Source organism: Tauraco erythrolophus, chromosome 2 (assembly GCF_009769465.1).
Source record: "Tauraco erythrolophus isolate bTauEry1 chromosome 2, bTauEry1.pri, whole genome shotgun sequence".
NCBI classification, from domain to species: Eukaryota; Metazoa; Chordata; class Aves; order Musophagiformes; family Musophagidae; genus Tauraco; species Tauraco erythrolophus.
The window spans coordinates 100,996,763-101,018,502 of NC_141466.1; the positions used below are offsets into that span (position 1 = coordinate 100,996,763).

General features: G+C 46.4%; 1 protein-coding gene across 1 annotated transcript in view; it reads right to left on the reverse strand.

Annotated features, from left to right (window-relative positions):
- LOC104375982 (uncharacterized) overlaps positions 1-21,014 on the reverse strand; it is a 61,345-nt gene extending 40,331 nt beyond the window's left edge. The window contains exons 1-2 of the mRNA XM_009982463.2: positions 20,566-21,014; positions 1,226-1,301 (exon numbers count right to left, since the gene is read on the reverse strand). Of these exons, the coding sequence (XP_009980765.1) occupies positions 1,226-1,301; positions 20,566-20,670 (181 nt within the window). The 5' untranslated portion in view covers positions 20,671-21,014. The remainder of the gene's footprint in view (positions 1-1,225; positions 1,302-20,565) is intronic.
- Between the last annotated feature and the right edge of the window lie 726 nt (positions 21,015-21,740).

The following is a 21,740-nucleotide window of genomic DNA, read 5'->3' on the forward strand; positions in this document are numbered from 1 at the left end:
AACTGGGCCTGCTTTATCCTGACCTGGTTTTTTTTTTTAGCCTCCTCCCAAGTAAACTTCTGAGCTGTTTTCCTACCTTTTCTTCCCCAGAAGAAACATCCCCCTGCCCAGCTGAATGTTTCCCTTTGGAAGTTTCCAGATCTTTGGTTAGACCAGACTGCTAGACATCCCCTTGCAAACTGTCACCTGGAAGTCTAGCTGCAGAGCAAGAACACAGACTTGCCACCCACCTCATCCCCTGAATGTGGGGAATACATCTTAGAGGTGTGTTGTTAGGCACTTGCCTCTAGCTAAGAACATTAAGTTCTAGTGACCAGTTCTCAGGGCAGAGGAGGCAAGTTGCATTATTTTAAGCAGCATGTCTGTGGCTCAAATAGAGGTCTGGTTTCTGGAGGTGAAAGTCCTCTTTCTATTACAAGGCTTGTCATACAAAAGAGCCTGCCTTCAGCCATAAGCTGGGCACACTTTACCTGTTCTGCTGAGCTCTTTTTATGTTAAGCACATGGAGCAGGGATTTGAATTTCAACAGGACATGTCCCGTGGGTCAGGAATTTAACTTCTCCTGCCTTTACATAAGAATCCATTTGAATTTGGTTAAACAATGATAAAACACAGGGCACGTAGAAATGGCAGACTTAGCATAGCTCAACAGATGTATTTACTACAGATTTCACCTGCAGCTCTAAGCTGCTTCATACCAGGTCCAAAAACAATAGCAGAGCACCTGTCTCTCCTCTAAGAGCAAGAGCCTTAGCTAGATTAAAGAATAGGGCTGCCCAATACCAACAGTACAGAAGAAAGGAAGCAAGCTAATCAGACAATGAGTCCAAGGGAATGAGGAAAGTTAAGGTCAAAACTCAAAATGGCAACGAACAAGAAACTTAGAACAAAGATGATGCAGGTGCACAAGCAAGGAATAGAAGATGCATTTTTAGTCCCAGCTTTGCTGCTGGTCCAATTGCAGACCTTCTCTGCAGCATGCCTGCAGCACTGGGGCCTTAACACGTGGTCAACAATGTCTATCTCTGGTAAGAAAAGTGCGACTGTAGCGTCTGGTAACACCAGTTTCTCCCTGTGAGGTCCCAAAGGCTTCAAGGTGACTGATTTAATGCATCTGGTTGTGGTACATTGGGGAGAGTGAAGGAGACACTTCCAAGACTACAAGTGAAAAGCAAAATGGACTTCCACTGTAGCATTCTAGGACCCTCCTATGTCATCCCTTTACCTCTGTCGATCTGAGCAAGTTCTTGGTTCTCTCCCTCAGAGTCATCGCTGTCCTCATCACTTGGGGGGTAGGAGATCTAAGGGGCAAGGAGAAAGAAAAGGCTTCATCATGAACACTGAACACTGCCCTGCTGCTGCCCAAGCCACTTCCCCCCCCCCCCCCCCGCCATATCCTGCAGGCATCCACCCCATCTAACCGCACACGCCTGGACGCAGCACCCCCCTATATACACACATCCTCATCTCCCAACCTCAAACTCCCATTGCATCCTTTTACTTACGGCAACACAAAACATACAGCCTACCACCATTTCCACCTCAGCGCAGCACCAACTCTTTCCCAAGCACAACGAACATACTCTGTCCTTAGCTCCCCAGACACGCAGCTTATAACCATCATGGCCTACCACATTCACATCACGTGGACAACTGAATCTGCAAAACCCATCACTGAAATAAAGACACATCCTGTCAACAGCACTATCATCTTGCCAGGCACCCACAAATGGAAGTGGCATGTTAACTTTAACCATCCTATGTATGTACCCACACTTCCCCCTTGAAAGCATACACACAAGCCAAAGAACAGTCTCATTTTGCTTTCCTACAGGACAACTCTGAAGAACATAATAGAAATAAGAGAAACTGATTTCACAGAAATGCAAACAACAACATTATGCTGTCCCTGTGAGCAAAGAATCTTACAGCACCACTGAACACCCTCAAATGCTCCAAGAGTAATGACAGTTCACATTTTGTCTACCAGGAATTTTCAGGAACATTTGCTCTTCGTCAGACAAAGGGCTTCACCAAACCACTTGCTGTATACCCAAATACTCATTACTCAAAACATGTTCTAACACTGAACAAACTTGTAGCTGCCTCTTGAGAAAGGTTGAGAGATCCAAAACTAAGCTTTTGTAGGTCAGATCCCACTGTTGCTGAGTTTCCTATATGGAGGAAACTACCTACCTTGTTCCTGAAGTAACTTTTGTTCTGCTGCAGAGAGTACACCTAGAAGTTATTAGATCAAACCCAAGTTATGCAGTTTAGTATGTGTCTCTGGCAATGGCCAAAACCAAATGAGTCAAAGAAAAATGCAATACTTCAAAAGAAACCTTTAAGAGACAGTTCTGGAATAACACAATTACTGCAAGAGGAGCTTTATTATTCCTCACATCTTTTTATTCAGAACAAACATTCCCACCATTCTTATCCCAGTCTCACAAGCTACTTGCCCACAACAGAATCCAGTGGCAACAGGTTTCAAAAGGTTACATGCTGTGTTTCCATTGTAAAAGCATCTGATGTGCTGTGCTTGACTTTTATAGAAGATAAGGCAGCATGCAACCATTACACTGATACGGACCCATTTCACCTCCACCACTGTTCCTAGGGAAACGTCCTTAGAGGGTCTGAGCCTCTCAGAGACCCAAAAGAACAACTACACTTAACTAGGTGCCTATGAAAGACACACACGGCTGATGCAGAAGCAGTAATAGTGGAGAAATTCTGACTCATACTGAATTTTACAGCTATTAAGTCAACATTTTGTGACCATTCTCCAGGATTGCGTTTGGAGGCTTTGTTCCTTCAAAAGCCTGTTGCCACCTTTTTTTTCTCATCCTTTTTTAAAGGTACCTTTTGCCCTTCTATATTTACATTGTCCTTTAAGAAATTAGAAAATATTTTCCTTCCTTGCTAGTCTTTAAACTACTTTCCCTACTGTGAAATGATGAAGGAGGAAAATGGCACAGATTTATCCCTATTGCTGATATTCTTGAAGTAAATGCAGGGGGTTATTTTTCCCACTGCAACTACAATTTTTTGGTACCTATTCACACACGTGTCATTTAATAAAAAGGCAGCTGGCACTGAGGAACACTGCCAAATTAACAGACTTCTGGTTGTCCCCAGAACAGGTATAATACCTTGTTTGTGCTATAGTAGTTCACAGAGGGGACAGCTGACACTGAGGTGCCATTGTGCTAGCTGCTGTACAGACACACAGTGGTCCTGTCTTCGTTACAAAAGCTAAGGCTCCAATTCTAACTCGAGAGGTACTGACCTTCGACTGTGGCTCATTCCCACATAAAAACCTTTCATTTGGACGCAGCAGGGTTTTCAGTGAGGTTTAATAGTTCTGCGTGGGAAACCTATCAGCTCCAGGTTTTGTGCTATGTTAATGTCAATACATGGCATGGCACTGCTTCCAAAAAAAGAGGCAATGACATCTAGCACATGCCGGTCAAAGAGCTACTGCACAATGTCACTGGCTTGAGATGCTTAAGATAGGAGTTGGATTTGAGTCAATGATTGACATTTTGAAGGTCTTTGTGTCTACCAGTCCTGGGCTTCCTAAATATTCACTCCTTGCACAAGTGCGATTTTAGTAGCCCCTAGTCTCATATGGATAACTCTCCTCTACCAAGTCCTCCTCAGTCCCACAGGCAGCCCAACACTAAGCCCCTGTGCATTGCCTTGAACACTTCTCTAGAGGCTTTGTTCAGAGCACCTGCAAGAAAAGAGAAATCTCTCAAACAAGAAGATATCAAGTCTGTGGATTTGGTCCCATGGCATGCCCAAAAGAAATTAAAGTGGTAGGACAATACAAAAGGCTTAATGGAAAAAAGGCTTCCAGAGTCTTGCTACTCTAATACTAGCCATGGACAAAAGTAAGCACCTGCTCTTCTACAATCAACTCTGATTTTTTATGAGCAACATATCAAGCACTTTTCAGAATCAAGGCAATTAGAGACACCTATTGAGCCACTCTTCCTGACATCCACCTTTTCTTTTGGAAGAACATACCAGTAGCACATTTCTCCCAACATTCAGACTTGGTTTCTCCCATTAATCTCATTGGTTTATTATATCCTTGTTCTAGACAATACCCTCAGAAATTAGAATATTTTCATAATATACATCATAGGCTAACCATAAAAAAGCCTTAAAATCCAGCAATTGTGCATTTTATGTATGAATGAAGTAAACAGATAAGACTCAGAAGTCACATTGCCTCTGATGTCCCATGATCTGCACTGTCTTTCGCAAGTCCTCTCATCTCTGATTTTTGTGTAGGTTACATACATGCAAATACCTTCCTGCTTGGTCTTCACATCTTTCAGCCAGAAGCATCATTATTTTCCTCCTATTTGTCATTTACCAAGGTCTTATATTTCAGTATTGTTATGTTCTCTTTTTATTAGTAAATCCTTCCACAAATTCTGTCCTGGTTATGGAAACTGAAGTCTTCCTAAGCTCCTATGGACGAGACTCTAGCTCCCATGTTCCCAAACAGAGAATCATCGTTCGTAGCAGACTAACCATTAATCTTGAAGAGTTCAAATTTTACACATGAAACTCCTTGCCATAATATACCACTCAAAGATTAATGGAAGATCAAAAAAAGGACTGTGTCTGTATGAATAAGAAGGAACTACAGAAGCTATCAAAATATAGGGAATCAGAGACTAATGCTCTGACTAGTTGGAGATAAATGCTCTCTCCCTTGAATCTTCCCAGGCTTTAACAGTAACACTGTACTCTCTTCAAAAGCATTCCACTAAACACAGCAGTATTGTGTTCCAGCCTCCCTTGCACAGCCCCTGTCTTATATTAGCCACAGATTTACTTTTGTCTGAGGCAGCACAGCCTTGTTTGCCTCACAAACTCACAACTGTGGCACTGTGATAACACAAAACTTGATCTCCATGTCGAAGATCTCACTAGATCATGGCTTCGTTCACAGCATACGAATCACAGAACTATTTAGATTGGAAGAGACCTCTCGGTATCATCTAGCCCAAGCCGCTGCTCAAGCTAAGTCAACTGGAACAGGTTGCCCAGGACTCTGCCTAGTACACTCTGTACAAAATGTGCAAAATTAAAGAGAAGAAAAATCTACAATTCACATAGATGTGTGAATGTGTGCAAGCCATGGCACAAAACAAGGCAGAAAACAAAGGACAGGTACCCATCCACCCTCCAGTCTTTCTTCAGGAAATGTATCAGCTCTGAAGTTCAAAGATAGCAGCCTTCTGATGAGGATCTCAGTCTTACACCTGGGTGCTTCAGCTCCAGCACCAGGCATGCCTTCTGTCAGGCTAAGGACTCTACCATGCCAGATAGAAACGTAGACAAACTTCCCCACGCATTTGACTTTGCATCAGTCTCCAGCAAGGAAAGATGGGTTTGTGAAGAATAACCAGATGGTATTTAAGGAGAACTCAGTGTAAAGCTTATAACTTCGAGGAAGATTTAACATGAAAGATAAACTAGCAGATAGAAGAAAAAGCTAGAGATAGAAAAGTGTTTGTCTTTCTCATCACACTGCTGCTTGTCAACTGAGTAATGATAACTCACTACAGCCAGAACTTTCCAGGTTCTAAAGGGTCTAGTCACCCTTATCTGCTTAAAGCCCTGAAATATACCAGACAATAAAAACTGCCCACCGTATTAAAGCTAAGTTCCTCTTAGTTTTGCTTACAGAAGAGAAATGAACCCGCTAACATATGATCAAAAGTAATTACATCGAGAATCATCTAGTAGCTTACAAAAGAGAAGGGAACCTCACTTCTAAGGCAGAACAAGTATCTCCCAACAGGCTTCACTTAATGGCTGCATTGTCCTAAAAAACTAAACCACCAGCAACGTGGTTCGGTGCAGTGGAGGGTGTCTGCCAGGGGAGCAGACAAGACAAAGATACAACTGACCACAGGCAACTCCTCATTCCCAGCTTGAATGAAGAATGCAGACGGGCTGGAGGGCATCATTCCCAATGCCTCTCTGCAAGAGAGGGAGTGAGCTTACCTCCATGTAGGTGGCTTCCCCAGCAGAAGCCAATGCTGCCTGTGCTGCCATATATAAGGCAGTTTGTGACACAGGCTCATCCACTTGAGCCCTAGCACTCCAGTAAAGCCCCTTCCATGTGCCAGAAAGACTCTGCTGAGTTGGTCTCACTCACTGGTTCCTGGCACAAAAGCAGAAATGGATGAGCAGCTTACCATGACTACTGATATCTCTGCTATAGGGCACCAGTTTCCATTTCTTCAGACCGAAGAAATGAAACCAGTGCTCACTTGCCTTCTCCCTGCCACACTGTCTACAGAGCGGCTGCTAGAGACAGGAGCATTGTACAGCACAGGGCTCTGCTGCGGGCTCTTCTCCATCCCAAGTGCTTGGCTTTAGTAAAAATATTACATTACATTTCCCTAGTGTTACTTTTCCAGGTCAACAATTGCTGTAGTTGCCATGGGACACTGCCTGACCTTGAATGAGGGAGGTGACATCCTCCCAATTATAAGAAACTGAATTAGAGAGAGTGGGGAAACAAGGGAGATTGTGAGACACTGAAAAGCAGTTTTGAGACATGGAACAACATGAGGAAGGAATGAATGAGTCAAACAGACGATCAAATTAACATCTAACTCCTCTCCCAAGTTCTCATTTAAATTTCATTTTAGAGATATTCAGTATTACAGCGACAATTTATGCTAGTAAAAGAGGCTATAATGCTTGCTCTCTCCTCATGAAAAGCAGCAGAGTTAGAGATCAGAGGAAAGGCTCAGTTCAGTCTTCGAACATCTACAAGCGAGATATGACTGCCCAGACTAGATCTGGGTTTCACAGCTGGAGTCCTTCAACAGCTAAACTTCCAGCCAGTACAGTCCTAGTTTGGAAAAGCTTTCTAAAGCCTTTTTTTCCATTGTTATTATTATTTTCTTCTTTAAATGATCATAATAGCTCTGCCTCCAAACTCCTTTCCCCATCTCCTTGCAAATGGCTACAATTCAAACCCAGGGTTCATAACCCTTGAACATTGTCCTGTTTAACAGAGCAGCTGTCTGGTTGAGTCAGTGAAAGCAGTGATGGGGCAGTGGGACACAGCACTCCTCAGGGCCCTTGTTTTCCAGGCCTGCCTCCTGCTGAAGACAGTAAAATCCCTATTTTTATAGGAATGCTGCAGGTTTGGTCAGACATCTTCTGCACAAGCCTAGGGTCTACTTAACTGTCAGTGGTTTCACAGATTTGAGGAAGGCCAAGAATCGCTCTAGGTAGCTGAGTCCACAATGTCTTAACAATACAGGTGTTATTTTTGTTGAATGTTTACCTTACACAGACACAGGCAAACACAGTGACTGGCAACTCTCAGGATGCAAGTGGTGGGACTCATTAACCAAAGAACATGGAAACCAAGCTTCTTCTGAGGAACAATGACTGAACTTGATTTCCAGAAGCATGGTCTTAAGTCGGGTTACCTAGATCTTAAAGAGGAAAAAACAGGCTTGCACGGAACAATGAGGACACTAGTGGTAGGTGGGTGTGGGGAGGTGCAAGTGTGGTCGTCCTGTTGTTTAAATCCTCTCCTTCATCCTTCTGTAACCCCACAAACAAATTAATATGTATGTTTTGAATGTACTGCTTGCACTGCACAGCAAGATTATGTTTATCTACTCTCTACAGCTCCTGGACAGAAGTTAAAACTGTGGCCAAACCTGACTAGAACTACAGAGGTGACCGGGCACTGCCCTAGGCTTGGGGACCCTCATTTGCAAGCAGAGTGAATCAGAGGACTGTATGCAGAGACAAGTGCAGCTGCCCAGCCTTCAGCACTCTCCCTGCTCTTCCTAGGGCTAAGCTGAGACGATTTTGCAGGGGAAGACTAAAGAAAACAACGCCAGGGGTTTTCACAAAATAAAACAACAGGAGGCCTTGATGCTTAACCATTGCTCCAGAGAAGTACAGTTCACAGCACCAGTGAGCCTATGGCAGATGAACACATGGACTCCGTAGTCATCAGAAATGGCAGACATTTAATGTTCTCCAGTCAGAAGGAGCTGAAAGGATTTGATGCCTACAATTGAGCTCCACTGTTTTACAACAGCTAGGGATCAGGTCTTAAACATAGGTACCAAGTGAGACCCAGTAATAGCCTTTTCCCTTGACTCCTGTCCACCATGGGTCTGTTCTCAAAAACTCTAGGTGAATATTGTTAGAAGAGCAAAACGAAGATCATCCTTTTAAATTCCACTGAAGATAAACCTCCAAAAGGCAGTACTTGTAAAGGGACTAGAATAGACTCAGTTCTACCCAGTAGAGACCAGTGGTATAGACACCCACATATATTCACACACTCCTTCCACCAGACATCAGTCAAACTTGTGTGGCAACACAGGACAAAAGGAATGCTAGTAATTAAAATAAACTTTAAAAAGCCTCCTAGGCAGAAGACACCCAGACTCTGGTCCTTAGCAGTCAAACTACTCCAAATCTTAGAGAACTCCATTCAGTTTATTTATCCTCAAAGCCAGTATGAAAACCAGAATCTTTGTATAAACATAGCTGCAGTCATGTTTGGGGCCATGATTTAACAGGTCACAACATTGCAAATTACGGATAGAATGACATCACTACAGCCCTCACTCAGCAGGTGGATGGGGTCCAGTAACAAAGGTGTTACCACTGAAAGTACAGCCTTTAATCCTCCAGTTTTGTCATTGCCTCCCAGACCATAATGTTTTACCAAATAAGACTGTTTCTGATGTACAGGAGCCAGGATAGTGCTGCAGCTTAGTGCTGTGATATGTATCATCCCTTCTGATAGCAAGAACTTTTACAAAATTCTCAAAATACCCCTATGTTGTTAGCTTACAAGGCTGGCTAAGGTTTATAACTCTTACGGTGGTGACAGAAACCATATACTCTTCCAACTCCACTTCTACCTGCAAGTGAAGCTTCCAGATGTGCCATTTCCCAGTATGTCTCCAACTCTTCTCCCATCGCTCAGTTTCTCCTCAGTGCAAATACTCATCACTGCCTGGCCTCAGCCAGCAGTCACCTGCATGTGATGAACCACGCGAGTTTCTCTCCAGCTCTGTTACCCTACTTATGGATTTGCTGATGTGATTAAGAGTTTTATGGCTAATGCATATCCAAGTTTCAAGGATTCTCTTGGAAAACTAGCATCCACCTGCTACCTTTCTCATCCTATGCATGGAGACTGCATTTTACATATATAGTTCAAAATGGAACTAGTAAAAAAAAAAACCAGCAGTAAAGTGTCAGGAACTACCCATCAGAAAGAAGCAGCAACCTACAAAACAGTTGTGCTGCAAAGAGATCCCTTTGCAAAGGAGGTCAACTCCTCTGACAGTTCACAGCACCGAGCCCTGGCATTCCCCTGGCTCACACCCCACAGGAGCACTGTTATTCAGCAGTGTTGACACCACAAAGCACAGCAGTCAAGAAGGAGCCTGAAGGATTAAAGACCTTCATTAGGAGGCCTCATCCACCCTGCATTAAGATACAGTGACTTAGCTCCATCTGTAATTTACAGCCCATTTGCTGCTGAACCTCAGCTCCAAACACAGTCAGATTACAAGTATCACTATTTATCACAGGCTGACAACCCTCTCAGACATAAGGGGAAGAGAGTACAAGGGACACCTAGAACTGGAGAGGCACTTACAGAATAGTTAATCTTATCGGTAATGCATGTACTGAGAGGGAAGCACAGAAGATGGCTGCTCACACCAGCGCCAACCATCCCTGCCTAGGCCACAGGCATTCAAATACACCCTTCCCAACTCACACCCCATCCCCACTGGCCTAGCTCAGTTATTACACTGCTGTGGTGAGAAGAGGTCCCTTTGCACAGGTCAGCTTCTCTCGCAGTTTACAGCTGCTCCCTAGCATTGCATGGGTACCCTCTACCAGGGAAGTACAGCTGACAGCAGCTGGCATAAACACCACATCTGGTAACAGTTTTTCCATTCCCTCCTCAAAAGACCCAGAGAGGGAAACTGCAATTGCCGTGAGATACTTCATTAGCTGAGAAGAAGCTGCCTGTATTGAGAGACCTCACTCGACACTCACCTCTGCTCAGCCATAAAGAACTACATTAGCCAGATTTGCAAACACAAGGAACAATGCCTTACAGTCACGCTGGAAAATACATTTGGAGCACATGAGACATTTCAGGCTTCTCCTCCTCGGACAAATCCCTTATTAACCCTTCTGAGTGCAAGTGAACATGGGCTGTTTCATCTCTGTGGATTAACACCAAATTTACTGTGTTTTATCATGGAGCATGCCAGCAATATAGGATAATCCTTCAAGACCAGATCTTTGATCCATCTGGTCAGGCATCTTTAAAGTAAGAGTCAGGACCATGTAAAAACTTGCAATGGCTCTCATTGCATCAGATCCTTCCCTGGTAGGCATTGTGTGATTCCAAGTGGTTCCTAGTTGGGAGAATCTGGCCAAAGAGGTGGTCTCCTCACCCCGCATAGAGGGAGAATAGGCTAGAGATGAGTGGCGCAAAGTGTCAGCCTCACCTCTGTGCCTGGCAAGGTCATGGAGCAGATTCTCCTGGGAACCATGCTAAGGCACATGGAGAGCAAGGAGGTGGTGGGTGACAGCCAACATGGCTTCACCAAAGGCAGATCGTGCCTGACCAACTTGGTGGCCTTTTACGATGGGGTGACAACATCGGTGGACAAGGGTCGACCAACGGATGTCATCTACTTGGACTTGTGCAAAGCTTTTGACACTGTCCCGCACGACATTCTTCTCTCTAAACTAGAGAGTCATGGGTTTGATGGATGGACCACTCGGTGGATAAGGAATTGGCTCAATGGCCGCACTCAGAGAGTAGTGGTCAACGGCTCAATGTCCAAGTGGAGACCGGTCACGAGTGGCGTCCCTCAGGGGTCCGTGTTGGGCCCGGCCCTCTTCAACATCTTTGTCGGTGACGTGGACAGTGGCATGGAGTGCACCCTCAGCAAGTTCGCCGATGACACCAAGCTGTGTGGTGCCGTCGACACGCTGGAAGGGAGGGATGCCATCCAGAGGGACCTCGACAGGCTGGAGAGGTGGGCCCGTACCAACCTCATGAAGTTTAACCAGGCCAAATGCAAGGTCCTACATCTGGGTCGTGGCAATCCCAGGCATAAATACAGACTGGGTGGTGAATGGATCGACAGCAGCCCTGAGGAGAAGGACTTGGGAGTACTGGTGGACGAGAAGCTCAATATGAGCCGGCAATGTGCTCTTGCGGCCCAGAAGGCCAACCGCGTCCTGGGCTGCATCAAGAGGAGCGTGGCCAGCAGGTCGAGGGAGGTGATTCTCCCCCTCTACTCTGCCCTCGTGAGACCTCACTTGGAGTACTGCGTCCAGTTCTGGAGTCCCCAACATAAGAAGGACATGGACCAGTTGGAGAGGGTCCAGAGGAGGGCCACGAAGATGATAAGAGGGCTGGAGCACCTTTCCTATGAGGACAGGCTGAAAGAGTTGGGGCTGTTCAGCCTGGAGAAGAGGAGGCTCCGGGGTGACCTTATAGCGGTCTTCCAGTACCTCAAGGGGGCCTACAGGAAAGATGGGGAGAGGCTGTTCAGGAGGGCCAGTTATGATAGGACAAGGGGTAACGGTTTTAAAATAGAGGGAGGTAGGTTCAGGTTGGATATTAGGAAAAAATTTTTTACCATGAGAGTGGTAGAACACTGGAACAGGTTGCCCAGAGAGGTGGTGGATGCTCCATCCCTGGAGACGTTCAAGGCCAGGTTGGACAAGGCCCTGAGCAACCTGATCTAGTTGGAGATATCCCTGTTCCTTGCAGGGGGGTTGGACTAGATGACCTTTGAAGGTCCCTTCCAGCCCTAACCATTCTATGATTCTATGATTCTATTAATCAGCTACCCAAGGCCAATCAACAGTTTGTTCCCTAGAAATGTTAGAAACCAAGGTCTGACCACTCTCGTTGTGGACATTAATGAATGTTGAGGTATTTGGGAGTACTTCATCTTGTTCTTTCACAAATCTAAATTCAGATAAGGCCCATTTACCTTGCAGTCAGGTAGCAAACCTCAGGTCAACCCATCCCTGAAAAGAGACTAAGAAACCTCCTCAGGATGCTTCAGCTCCAGCACTGGTTTCCTCTTTTCCTCAGAAAGTGTTTCTAGCCCTGAACTCTTAGGTCTTTTCATATGGGCTGATGCTGGACCAAGGATTGGGAGGTTATCCCAGTGTCGTAAAAGGCTTTTCTGGTGTGTTTGCTGAGTACAACAACCAACCAACCTCATCACACCAGTCCCACATGACAGCAGCTCATTTGAGGAAGAGAATCTATAGCCTCACAGTTCAGCAAGCCTGAGGGACACCTTCCCAGGTTTCACCACACCTCCTCACTGACACCACTCATTTAGAAGGTATATACCAGTGGGCCAGAGGAATCTCCGTTCACAGCACTGCAGCTCAAGCCTTGACAAGCTGAAGGGGCTCTGCAGCAGCACTTCGTTTCTACAGTGAACCTGGATGGTGGGCTGCCTGGCTACGAGTGCTAGGGAGAGAAAGGGCTGGACAACAAAGACCAGTCCACACAAGCTGCTTGCAAAGCTGATAGTCACGCATAGAACTGTCTTTGGGCTTTTAGTCCCTGCCACTCCCAGATGACATTCTGCCATGCTAATCCAGAACAACTAGAAAGACCCAGGATTTGGATTATTGCACATGCAGCTATGTGGCAGCTTCAGTGCAAATCTTCCAAGTAAGATACTTTCTTACATCCTGGTCCACTGGGAGGTTTCCATAAGCATCCACAGATTTCACCCTCCATTAAGCTATCAAGACTGCACTAGAGAGGCAACCACGTGAGCTCTTCACATGATATACCTACACAAGGGTACTTTGTTGTAGCTTTCCTATTCTCCTAGTCTCAAAGACAGAATAGCAAAATATCATCTGGCTGAGCACTTGGTGTGCTGCAGTAATTCCAGAGGAGGACAAGAGACTACTTACCACGTAAGATCTGTTTGCTCTGCCTCAACCAGCTCCCAAGATGCCCCAGCCTCAAAACACCTGTCCTACAACTGAATAACTCAAGTCTGATGGATATACCGGAGGCCAGGTCACTGTCTAAAGAGACCAGCCCACAGCAGGGAGGAGGTTATACTGGGTCTGAAAAGCACAAAGAACATAGCAAGAGAGGGGAGAAATGCCCAGAGGCATCCTCCACTGTCTACCCCCAAGGAGTGACCAAGCTGGTCCAGAAGAAATCAGACTTTGAACAGTTTCACCTGTGTGCCATATCCCCACATGTGCCCATATTGACATGGAGACCCTTCTGCATAGGTCACATTGGGTCATACGTCCTTTACATCAGCCTTTAGGCCTGGGTCACAGCAGACTTCATGCAGCACAGGGAGCACTTTCTGTGCTGATAAAGGTCACAACTAATTGGCTTTTCTCTAAATCCTTGCCTGGGTGTTCATGCTGAGCAGTCGTGGGTGGTGCTGGTGCCTATTCAAAAACAGCTTAGCTGGCTGACTCGGCCGGTCAACAGTGGCAAGAGGACAAACGGGCTCTGCCCACGGCCACATACAACAGTTACTGCAGCAGCAAATAACCCTGAGCACACACATACCTGTGATGCTGGTTGCTAGGAAGAGTTGGGTCACCCAGCAACCCAAATCCCACTGAACAGGAGAACAGGGGCTACAGATAGATAAATGCATGGAGGTAGGAGGGGTTGGTGCTGCCTACTCTGCAGGTGGGAGTGTATTTCCCCCTGAAAAGGAAATAAAACCCTTGCTTCCCATACTGAGGCATCCCAACAACACCTCTGTGATCCCAGGCATGCTCCAGGAACTGGAGGAGGAGGAGGAGGAGCTGGTCAGACTGGCACCCTACAGCAGAGTGGTGCCCTGCCCACCCATCACTTCAGAGACCTCTTAAGTGGATGCAAGCTTGCTTTTTGCTTGAAAAAAAGGGGAACCTATTGTTTTCCAAGAGCCATAATTAAAATAACTGATAACCCAGGTCTGCTTCCTATTTTCACTTCAAATAAGCTATCTTCCTGCTCAGGAAAACTTTTAGCATCCCAAGCAGTACAACATAAATTCAGGAGCTGTAAGACAGTGCATGACAGCAGGAAATGAAGTAGAACTGCACTGTCCAGCAAAGTAAGATGGATTAATTTATTTTCACTGAAATGTAAAAGTTAGTTTTACATCTTCAGAATTCAATTTTTCATTCAAATAAAAATGAAGAATTGGGAAACACAAAGAAAAGTAATGAGATTTCTTTGTGACACTGGGGGGTGGATTGATTTATTTATTTATTAATCTAGCTCATATTTTCATATCAGTCAAGAGCAAGGCCAGTTGAGAGGATGTCTCATTGAACTACCCCAATGTCAGGGAACTTCCTATTACGCTGCATTTGCAATATCTGCAATTTGTCTCAAGTCCCACTCTCTGGAATTAAGTCATTGCAGGATAGTATCAATGTTGAATGTCTACACAGGAAAGACGACAATAGTTGAAAATTCAGACCTTAGAAGCCAAGTAGAAAGAATTACAAACCTGTTATTGTACAATGCCTCAGGCCGAAGTCTCAAAAACTTAAGGTTTCTGAGTGGCTGGGATAGCCAAGGCAAAGAATAGAACAGGCAAAGTATCTATCACAGCATTTCTGACCCACTAACATAATTTTAGCCCAAATTATCACAAGCCTAACTTTAGTTATATTCATAGATACTCCAATTGCCAAAATTGTACTTACATTCATGCAAATGCTTGTCTCCCTCCTGAGTGAGATGAAGACAAACGAGAAGCATCTAACTCTACTAGGAGTTCACAGAAGGAAAAGCAAAGCTTCAATGTAAAAGAGAGTCCTCCAGCCCTAGAGGAATGAATCCGTTTGGTCGGAGACCAGTGTCAAGCGGTGTTCCTCAGGGGTCTGTTCTGGGTCCAGTGCTGTTCCAACATCTTTGTCAGAGACATGGATGACAGCATTGAGTGCACCCTGAGTAAGTCTGCCGACGACACCAAGCTGTGTGGTGCTGTGGAATCACTTGAGGGAAGAGATGCCATCCAGAGGGACCTTGACAGGCTTGAGAAATGGGCCAGTGCAAACTGCATGAGCTTCAAGAAGTCAAAATGCAAGGTCCTTCACCTGGGTCAGGCCAATCCTAGGCACAAATACAAACTGGGCACAGAGGGGTTAAGAGTAGCCCTGAAGAGAAGGATTTGGGGTGTTTATAGATGAGAAGCTCAACATGAGCCGGCAGTGTGCTCATGCGGCCCAGAAGGCCAACCGCATCCTGGGATGTATCAAGAGAAGCGTGGTCAGCAGGTCAAGAGAGGTGATTCTCCCCCTTTCCTCTGCTCTTGTGAGACCCCCACCTCGAATACTGTGTCCAGTTCTGGTGTCCCCACCATAAGAGAGACATGAATCTGTTGGAGTGTGTTCAGAGGAGGGCCATAAAGATGATCCAGGGGCTGGAGCACCTCTGCTACAAGGACAGGTTGCGGGAGCTGGGATTGTTCAGCCTTGAAAAGAGAAGACTTCAGGGGGACCTAATAGCTGCCTTCCAATACCTCAAGGGAACCTACAGGAAGGCTGGGGAGGGACTTGTTTTACAAGAGTGTCCACTGATAGGACAAGGGGAAATGGGTTTAAGTTGAAGGAGAACAGATTTAGATTAGATCTTCGGAAGAAATTCTTCAGTATGAGGGTGGTAAAACTTTGGAATAGATTGCCCAGAGAGGTTGTGGATGCCCCCTCCCTGGAGGTGTTCAAGGCCAAGTTGGACAGAGCCTTGAGTAGCCTGATCTAGTTGAGAGGCGTCCCTGCCCAAGACATGGAGGTTGGATTAGATGATCTCTAAGGTCCCTTCCAGCCTATGCCATTCTATGATTCTATGTACTGAAAAACCCATGAAGGAGAGAAAGCCTTCACACACCACAGGAGATATATGAAGCTAAATTTTCACTTTGCCAAGCTATATTCAGCCAGCCTGAAGACCAGTGGCTGACTGAGCACATGACAAGCAGTCAACCCAAAGAAAGAAGGAAATTAATTTGTCCTCATTCATACAAAGCCTGAGTCCTCACACAGATCTTTGAAAGCACACCCACTGTGCATCAATAATAACGATGATATTCCACTCTTTTTTTTGGTCTGAGGAGAAAAAATTTAAAAACACACTCCTGGCTCTGCTGAATAACCAGCTACAACCAGGAGAGTGACTCAGAAGTCACTGCCTGCAAGCCTGAGGCTCGCTTCGCACAACCAACTGAAACCCCTGCATATAGGAAGGATCAGAATGATTCCCAGTCACTTGTCAGGGCCAACCAGTCAGACTAGAGCCTCATAGCTGACTCTGGATGCAGATGCTAGCAGAAAATAACTGACACGACTTGCTGGTCCCCAGCTCTGTATATGCATACATACAAGCTGCAAGGGTACGTGAAGTGAGCTGACACCATGGCTTTGTTACTGCCTAGACCATAGCTCCCTTGTAAGCAGGCATAAGGCTAAAATTACCTAGCAGAGAAATGCAGTTCTCTGTCACCAGAAGAGACTCACACATGACTTCACTTCCTTGATCAACATCAGGGAAACGACAAATATGCCTTAATCACCTCTGCCCAGGACAAAAAGGAATATGCCAAGTATGTAAGTAATTTAACAACTTCTGTGGATTAGAACATCAGTTGTATCACCTCCAAAGTTGTTTGTGTCAACAGTAAAGTTGGAATGGAATTGCCACCCTTAAAGTGCTTGGTTTTCTTCAGCTACATGTTCCAGCCAGTTAATTTTTTAACACACCACAATCCAACTGTTTCATTCTGATAACACCTAGGGCCACTAATTAAGGGCTCAGTTTGAATGGCAATGCACAGACTTGTTCCAACCAAGATGCTCCCCTGCCCCAAGGAGCTTGCTTGCGAGCAAAGCTTAGAAAACAGACACCTACACTTTAGCCACTACACAAATATGCAAGGACACAAGACTTGAAGAGGGATTTGGAAGAAACACATTTGTGTGAGAAACCCCCACCTCCAGTTGCAGGGATGAACAAGATGTTTCATTTGTAGAGAGCTCTTTGAGTCAGTTAGAGGGCACTCCTAAGGGCTCAATAGCAGCACTCCATCACATAAACCCACATGTAACCCCAGGATATGCATTTTAAAAGCTCCTGGAACAATTTGACTTACAGTTCAGGAAGGGCTTCTCAGGGCTACCAGTCCAGAACTATGATAGAAAATAATTTAAAAACTGTACTAGACTGTAATACTAGACAACTAACAAAAAACCTCAGGCCTTGAGTTACAGGTCCCTCTCACTTTCCTTATTTGAAGCATTTCACTACAGTATAGGACAACCGCCTGTTCTCTCTCGTCTGTCCCACAAAGACTGCTCTGGAACAGACCCAGTTGCCAGCTGTTATCAAAGATGAGCCCCAACCTGTAAAGCCAGATCTGCTTTTGGCTCTTGATTTTTAACTGTCAGCCAAAAATTGGAGGTTTCTGAATCCAGCCTAATCTCTAGCAAACAACATCAGACCATTGAAGCAAGAGGTGGAACAACAGGCTGAGGCACAAGGCTCCAATTCACAATCCTTTCTTGAATTTAGCCGCAGCAGCTGAAGGATTGTAAGCCAATGGGCTGGACTATGGACCGCAACAGCTCAGGAGTGGACACGCTGCCACTGAGCTAGCTGCCCCTGCTACAGGGGCACAAGCATCCAGCAGGGAGACAGCAAGGTCAGCAGGACCAAGTCTTCCAAGGCTAGAGCAAATTTGAATCATAGCACCCTTCACAGCCCAGCCACCCTTACCAGAAGTGGCTGGCAGCGCGCACTGACCCAACAGCAGGTGAAATGTCAGTCAATCTCTCCCTTCCCATTATGGTGACTTCTGGTGAAAGTGCAATAAAGGGACACTAACTTCCTCAACAGCACTAGCACAAACCAGTAGACCTCTTGAGCCAGCCAAAGCCCTCTGAGCAGCCTTAGTTACCAACTTAGTTGCCTAAAGACCAACTTTACGGGTGGGGGAAGAAAAGTCCATTACATCAGCACCAGAAGTTTGCATATTTCCTGATTTCACTTACAGGAGGCAATGGCAGCCTCTCAGCTTCTCCAAATGGAGAAACGTTAGAAAGACCTACCACAGCCATACTAAACCAATTCAGGACACATGGCACCAAAACAAGATCTTCACAGCAGGCAGAAGTTTCAGCCTTCCCAAAGCTTGAATGCCAATTCAAGGTTGGTCAAATCTCCCAAGCTTACAAAAATGAGTTGACAATTTACCTGAGGACAGTGTCCCAGAACTTTGCCTAATGGCAGTACTGTTTCAAGCTAGAAACATAACAGCAGCTTGTTTTCCCATGAATTTGGGAACTTCCAACAAAGGTCATAAAGTGCAAAAGCAAGTGAGTGATGAAGGAGAAGGGCAGCTAAGCATGCTGGTTTTGTAGCTCAAGAAAGGTCTTGATTTGGGTGGTGGATGCAGATCAACTCTTACTCCACCTGAATTAGTCATTCGTTCTCCACTTCCACACTTACAGACCTGATTTTATACTCACACCTAACTAACTTTTCACCATGTTTCAAGGACAGCAGACTTGACCTCTTAAATGATGCACGTACCACACATGCCAGAATACGTACACACCTGCACAGACACAGACCAATGTGAGGAAGTTGAGAAGGCAGAAGTTCAGTCTGTGCCTGGCAGTCCCACATCTTCCGAGGGCAGTAGAGGGAGATGGTATAGGACATTTGGCCTCGTCACAGGGTCCATGCACAGTACAGCCACAGGAAGCTGCCACACTGCTCACTGCTTGTGACACCAATCCCATGTCCACACCTACCAGGAGATCTGGCCCAACACCTAAGACAGAGCACTGCACGCTCTGTTAAGTGATTAGTATGCTGGTACAAGGCTCAACCAAGACCAGGCAGCTGCACACGGTCCCCAAAGACCTACAAAACATATATAAACTCAGAGTTTGAAAGTCTGGCTTTCTGCCCATACACATGTATACCAGTCATTGTACCACTGCCCATGGCAGACTGCAATGGTACCTCTGAAGGTCTACGCATTAGCCTTCCAAACAACAGTGCAAGCTTAAGTCTGTCTTCTCTATCGAGCATGCAAAAACGCAGACCACCTGTTTGCAGCACGAAACCTTGGCACTAATATGAACAAAATGGCTGCAGATACCCACTCCCACGGGTTTTCCTGCATGCCTCTGAGCATCCTGAAGGCTCTATATACCTCTGAGAGCTCCTTCCAAAGATTCTCACACTTTCATAACCTGAAGAGGTTTTCATAACCAAGAGACAAGCAATAAAGCTAAAGGAGGCAATCACAGCCACAAGGCCCAGAAACACAAGTGTTTAAAAGAAATCCCCCACTGCCTCTGCAGTGATACTCTGCACTGAATCTGTCCACTACAACCTAAAGCATTGCCCTTATTTTATTTCCAAAAATAAAATCCAATTCCACCTTCCCTAAGAACCACCAAACGTGCAATCCTTGCAGGAAGAAGTACACAGACACAGTAAACTTTGAGGAAACATTAGCACCGTTTCTAACAAAGTTGCCATCAGCCTGTCCAGAGTGACTGCGCAGGAGTGCAGTCACACGGCAATCCGCCTCTGTGTAATCCATACAAAAGACTCCACTGGAGTCTGGTATACATAGATCCCCAGCCCCCAACTCGGGCAACGAGGGCTGCTACTTTTCCCAGATCCTTTCTTTGACTTGGGGCCAAGCACTACACTTCCCATAGTACTGATGCCGATCCAGAGTAACTCTGCTGATTTCAGCAAGTATCCCTCAGTTCACAACACTTTCGCCAAATCAGGATCTGATGATTTTTTCCTAAGTAACTCATCACGACTCCATTTTTATCGCATTGCATATGGCTCAAAAATTCCTCCTTGTGTTTGGCATGAAGGACTTAAATAGTCCTTATCCCAAATCTGTGATCCTCATTTTTCTTTTGAGCACTAAGAAAGGATGCAAGCAGAGTTCAGAAAGCCATGGGTCAATGCAGTGAGCCAGACTGCAAACTTCAGCTCAGATTCCAGCCTTCAGGACCAGAAGGGAGAGAAATGCAAATAACGAGTTGAAAGGCATTTTAGGCAAATCATGTTTGCACATTACCTAGCACAGTGGGGTTCTAGCCAGGTGAAGGCTGGGAGACTACAGCTTGCACACATACAAGGGTAACTAGACAGACAGGCAAATGCCTATGTAGCTAAATGTGAACCCCGTTAAAAGTAAATACTTCTAAAGAACAGATACATCTACCTTTATCTACCTTTCCACATTATCTATTGAATTGTGCAGGACAACTCTGAGAGCAAAGGAACAGGACTTTAGTCAGGAATACAGCCTAGGCCAGTTCCTACCGAGCACACTAGCTGAGAGGAAACTGGCCCAGCATAATAAACACTGCAAGTTACTAGCGTCTTAAGGCCCCGTTATTAGTTACCTGAAGGGTGCAAAAACCAATCAAGACAGAACCGGCTCTTCTTACCTTTAACTGGAAAGGTTGAATTTCGTTCAAACTCTGGTTCCTGAGCTTTTTAGTGAGGATATTCAGCATGGTACAAATCCGAGGAGCCAAAAAAGGGTTAAGCATACACACGCGCACGCATCTACATCTGCCGAGCCGTCGCTGCTACGCCTGGAGGAGCTCCGCAGAGCTTGCATCCAGCACCCCCCAAGTACACGGCGGCTAGGGGGGAGGAAGGCTCCGGACAACCCGCTTCCAGCTGTGCCACTCGCTCCTCCGCCAGCGCACTCTGTCCTACAGCCCTCCGCGGGGGAAGGGAGAGAGAATCCCTTTCCAAAGCCTAAAGCGAAAAATAAATACCAAACTTCCTTTGCTTTCCACCCCCCTCCCTGGTTACGCTTACAGAAAGGAGGGAGGTACCAGCTGGCAGCGTGCTGCAAGGGACAAGAGACGTTCGGCGCAGAGCGCTTAACGAGGGACGGCAGAGCTCCCTAGCCGAGGCCCCAGGCTCCGCTCACGGCAGCGCTCCCTGCCACCCGCCCCCATCAGCCCCGCCGCCGGCGGCCGAGGCGGGCAGCGCGCCCCGCTGCCGTCGGGCGCCGCCACCCCGGGCTCCCGCACCGCCACGGCCGCCCCGCGCCCCGGCTCGCGACGGGAAACTTGTAACGAACGGCGCCCATTGGCCGGACGGGCGGGACGGGGCGGGGCGGGGCGGGACCTCCGCTTAAAGGCGCCCCGCCAGCGTGAGCGCTCGCGCCTGCTTCTTCAGCCCGGAGCAAAGCTCCATAGGCGGGATCCATGCACCCCATCTCGAGCTCCTTGAGCCACCCAAGGAGCTTGCAGAGGGCCAGCAACAGCAAGGAAGCTCACCGCCGCCGTTTCTTAGAGCGAATGCAAGTGTGGGGCCAGGATGACACGGGCTGCTGGTGCACCAGCTGCCCTCGGGCAGGAGCAAAGTGCTCCATTTCCATGGCCCGTCCTCCAGCACCTCCCTGGCAAAACAGTCAGGAAAGTTATCGGGGATTGACTGATACGCTCCCAGCCACTTTGAACCCACAGGAAGCCACCGACACGCTTACCAGCAGTAACAACAAAGGGCTTTCTTTCACCCACTGCCAATTCCATGCCAGCGACAAACTCCCCACGCCTGGGTGAAATGTCCCTTTTGCCCATTACCACTCCCTTGGAGCCAGCAG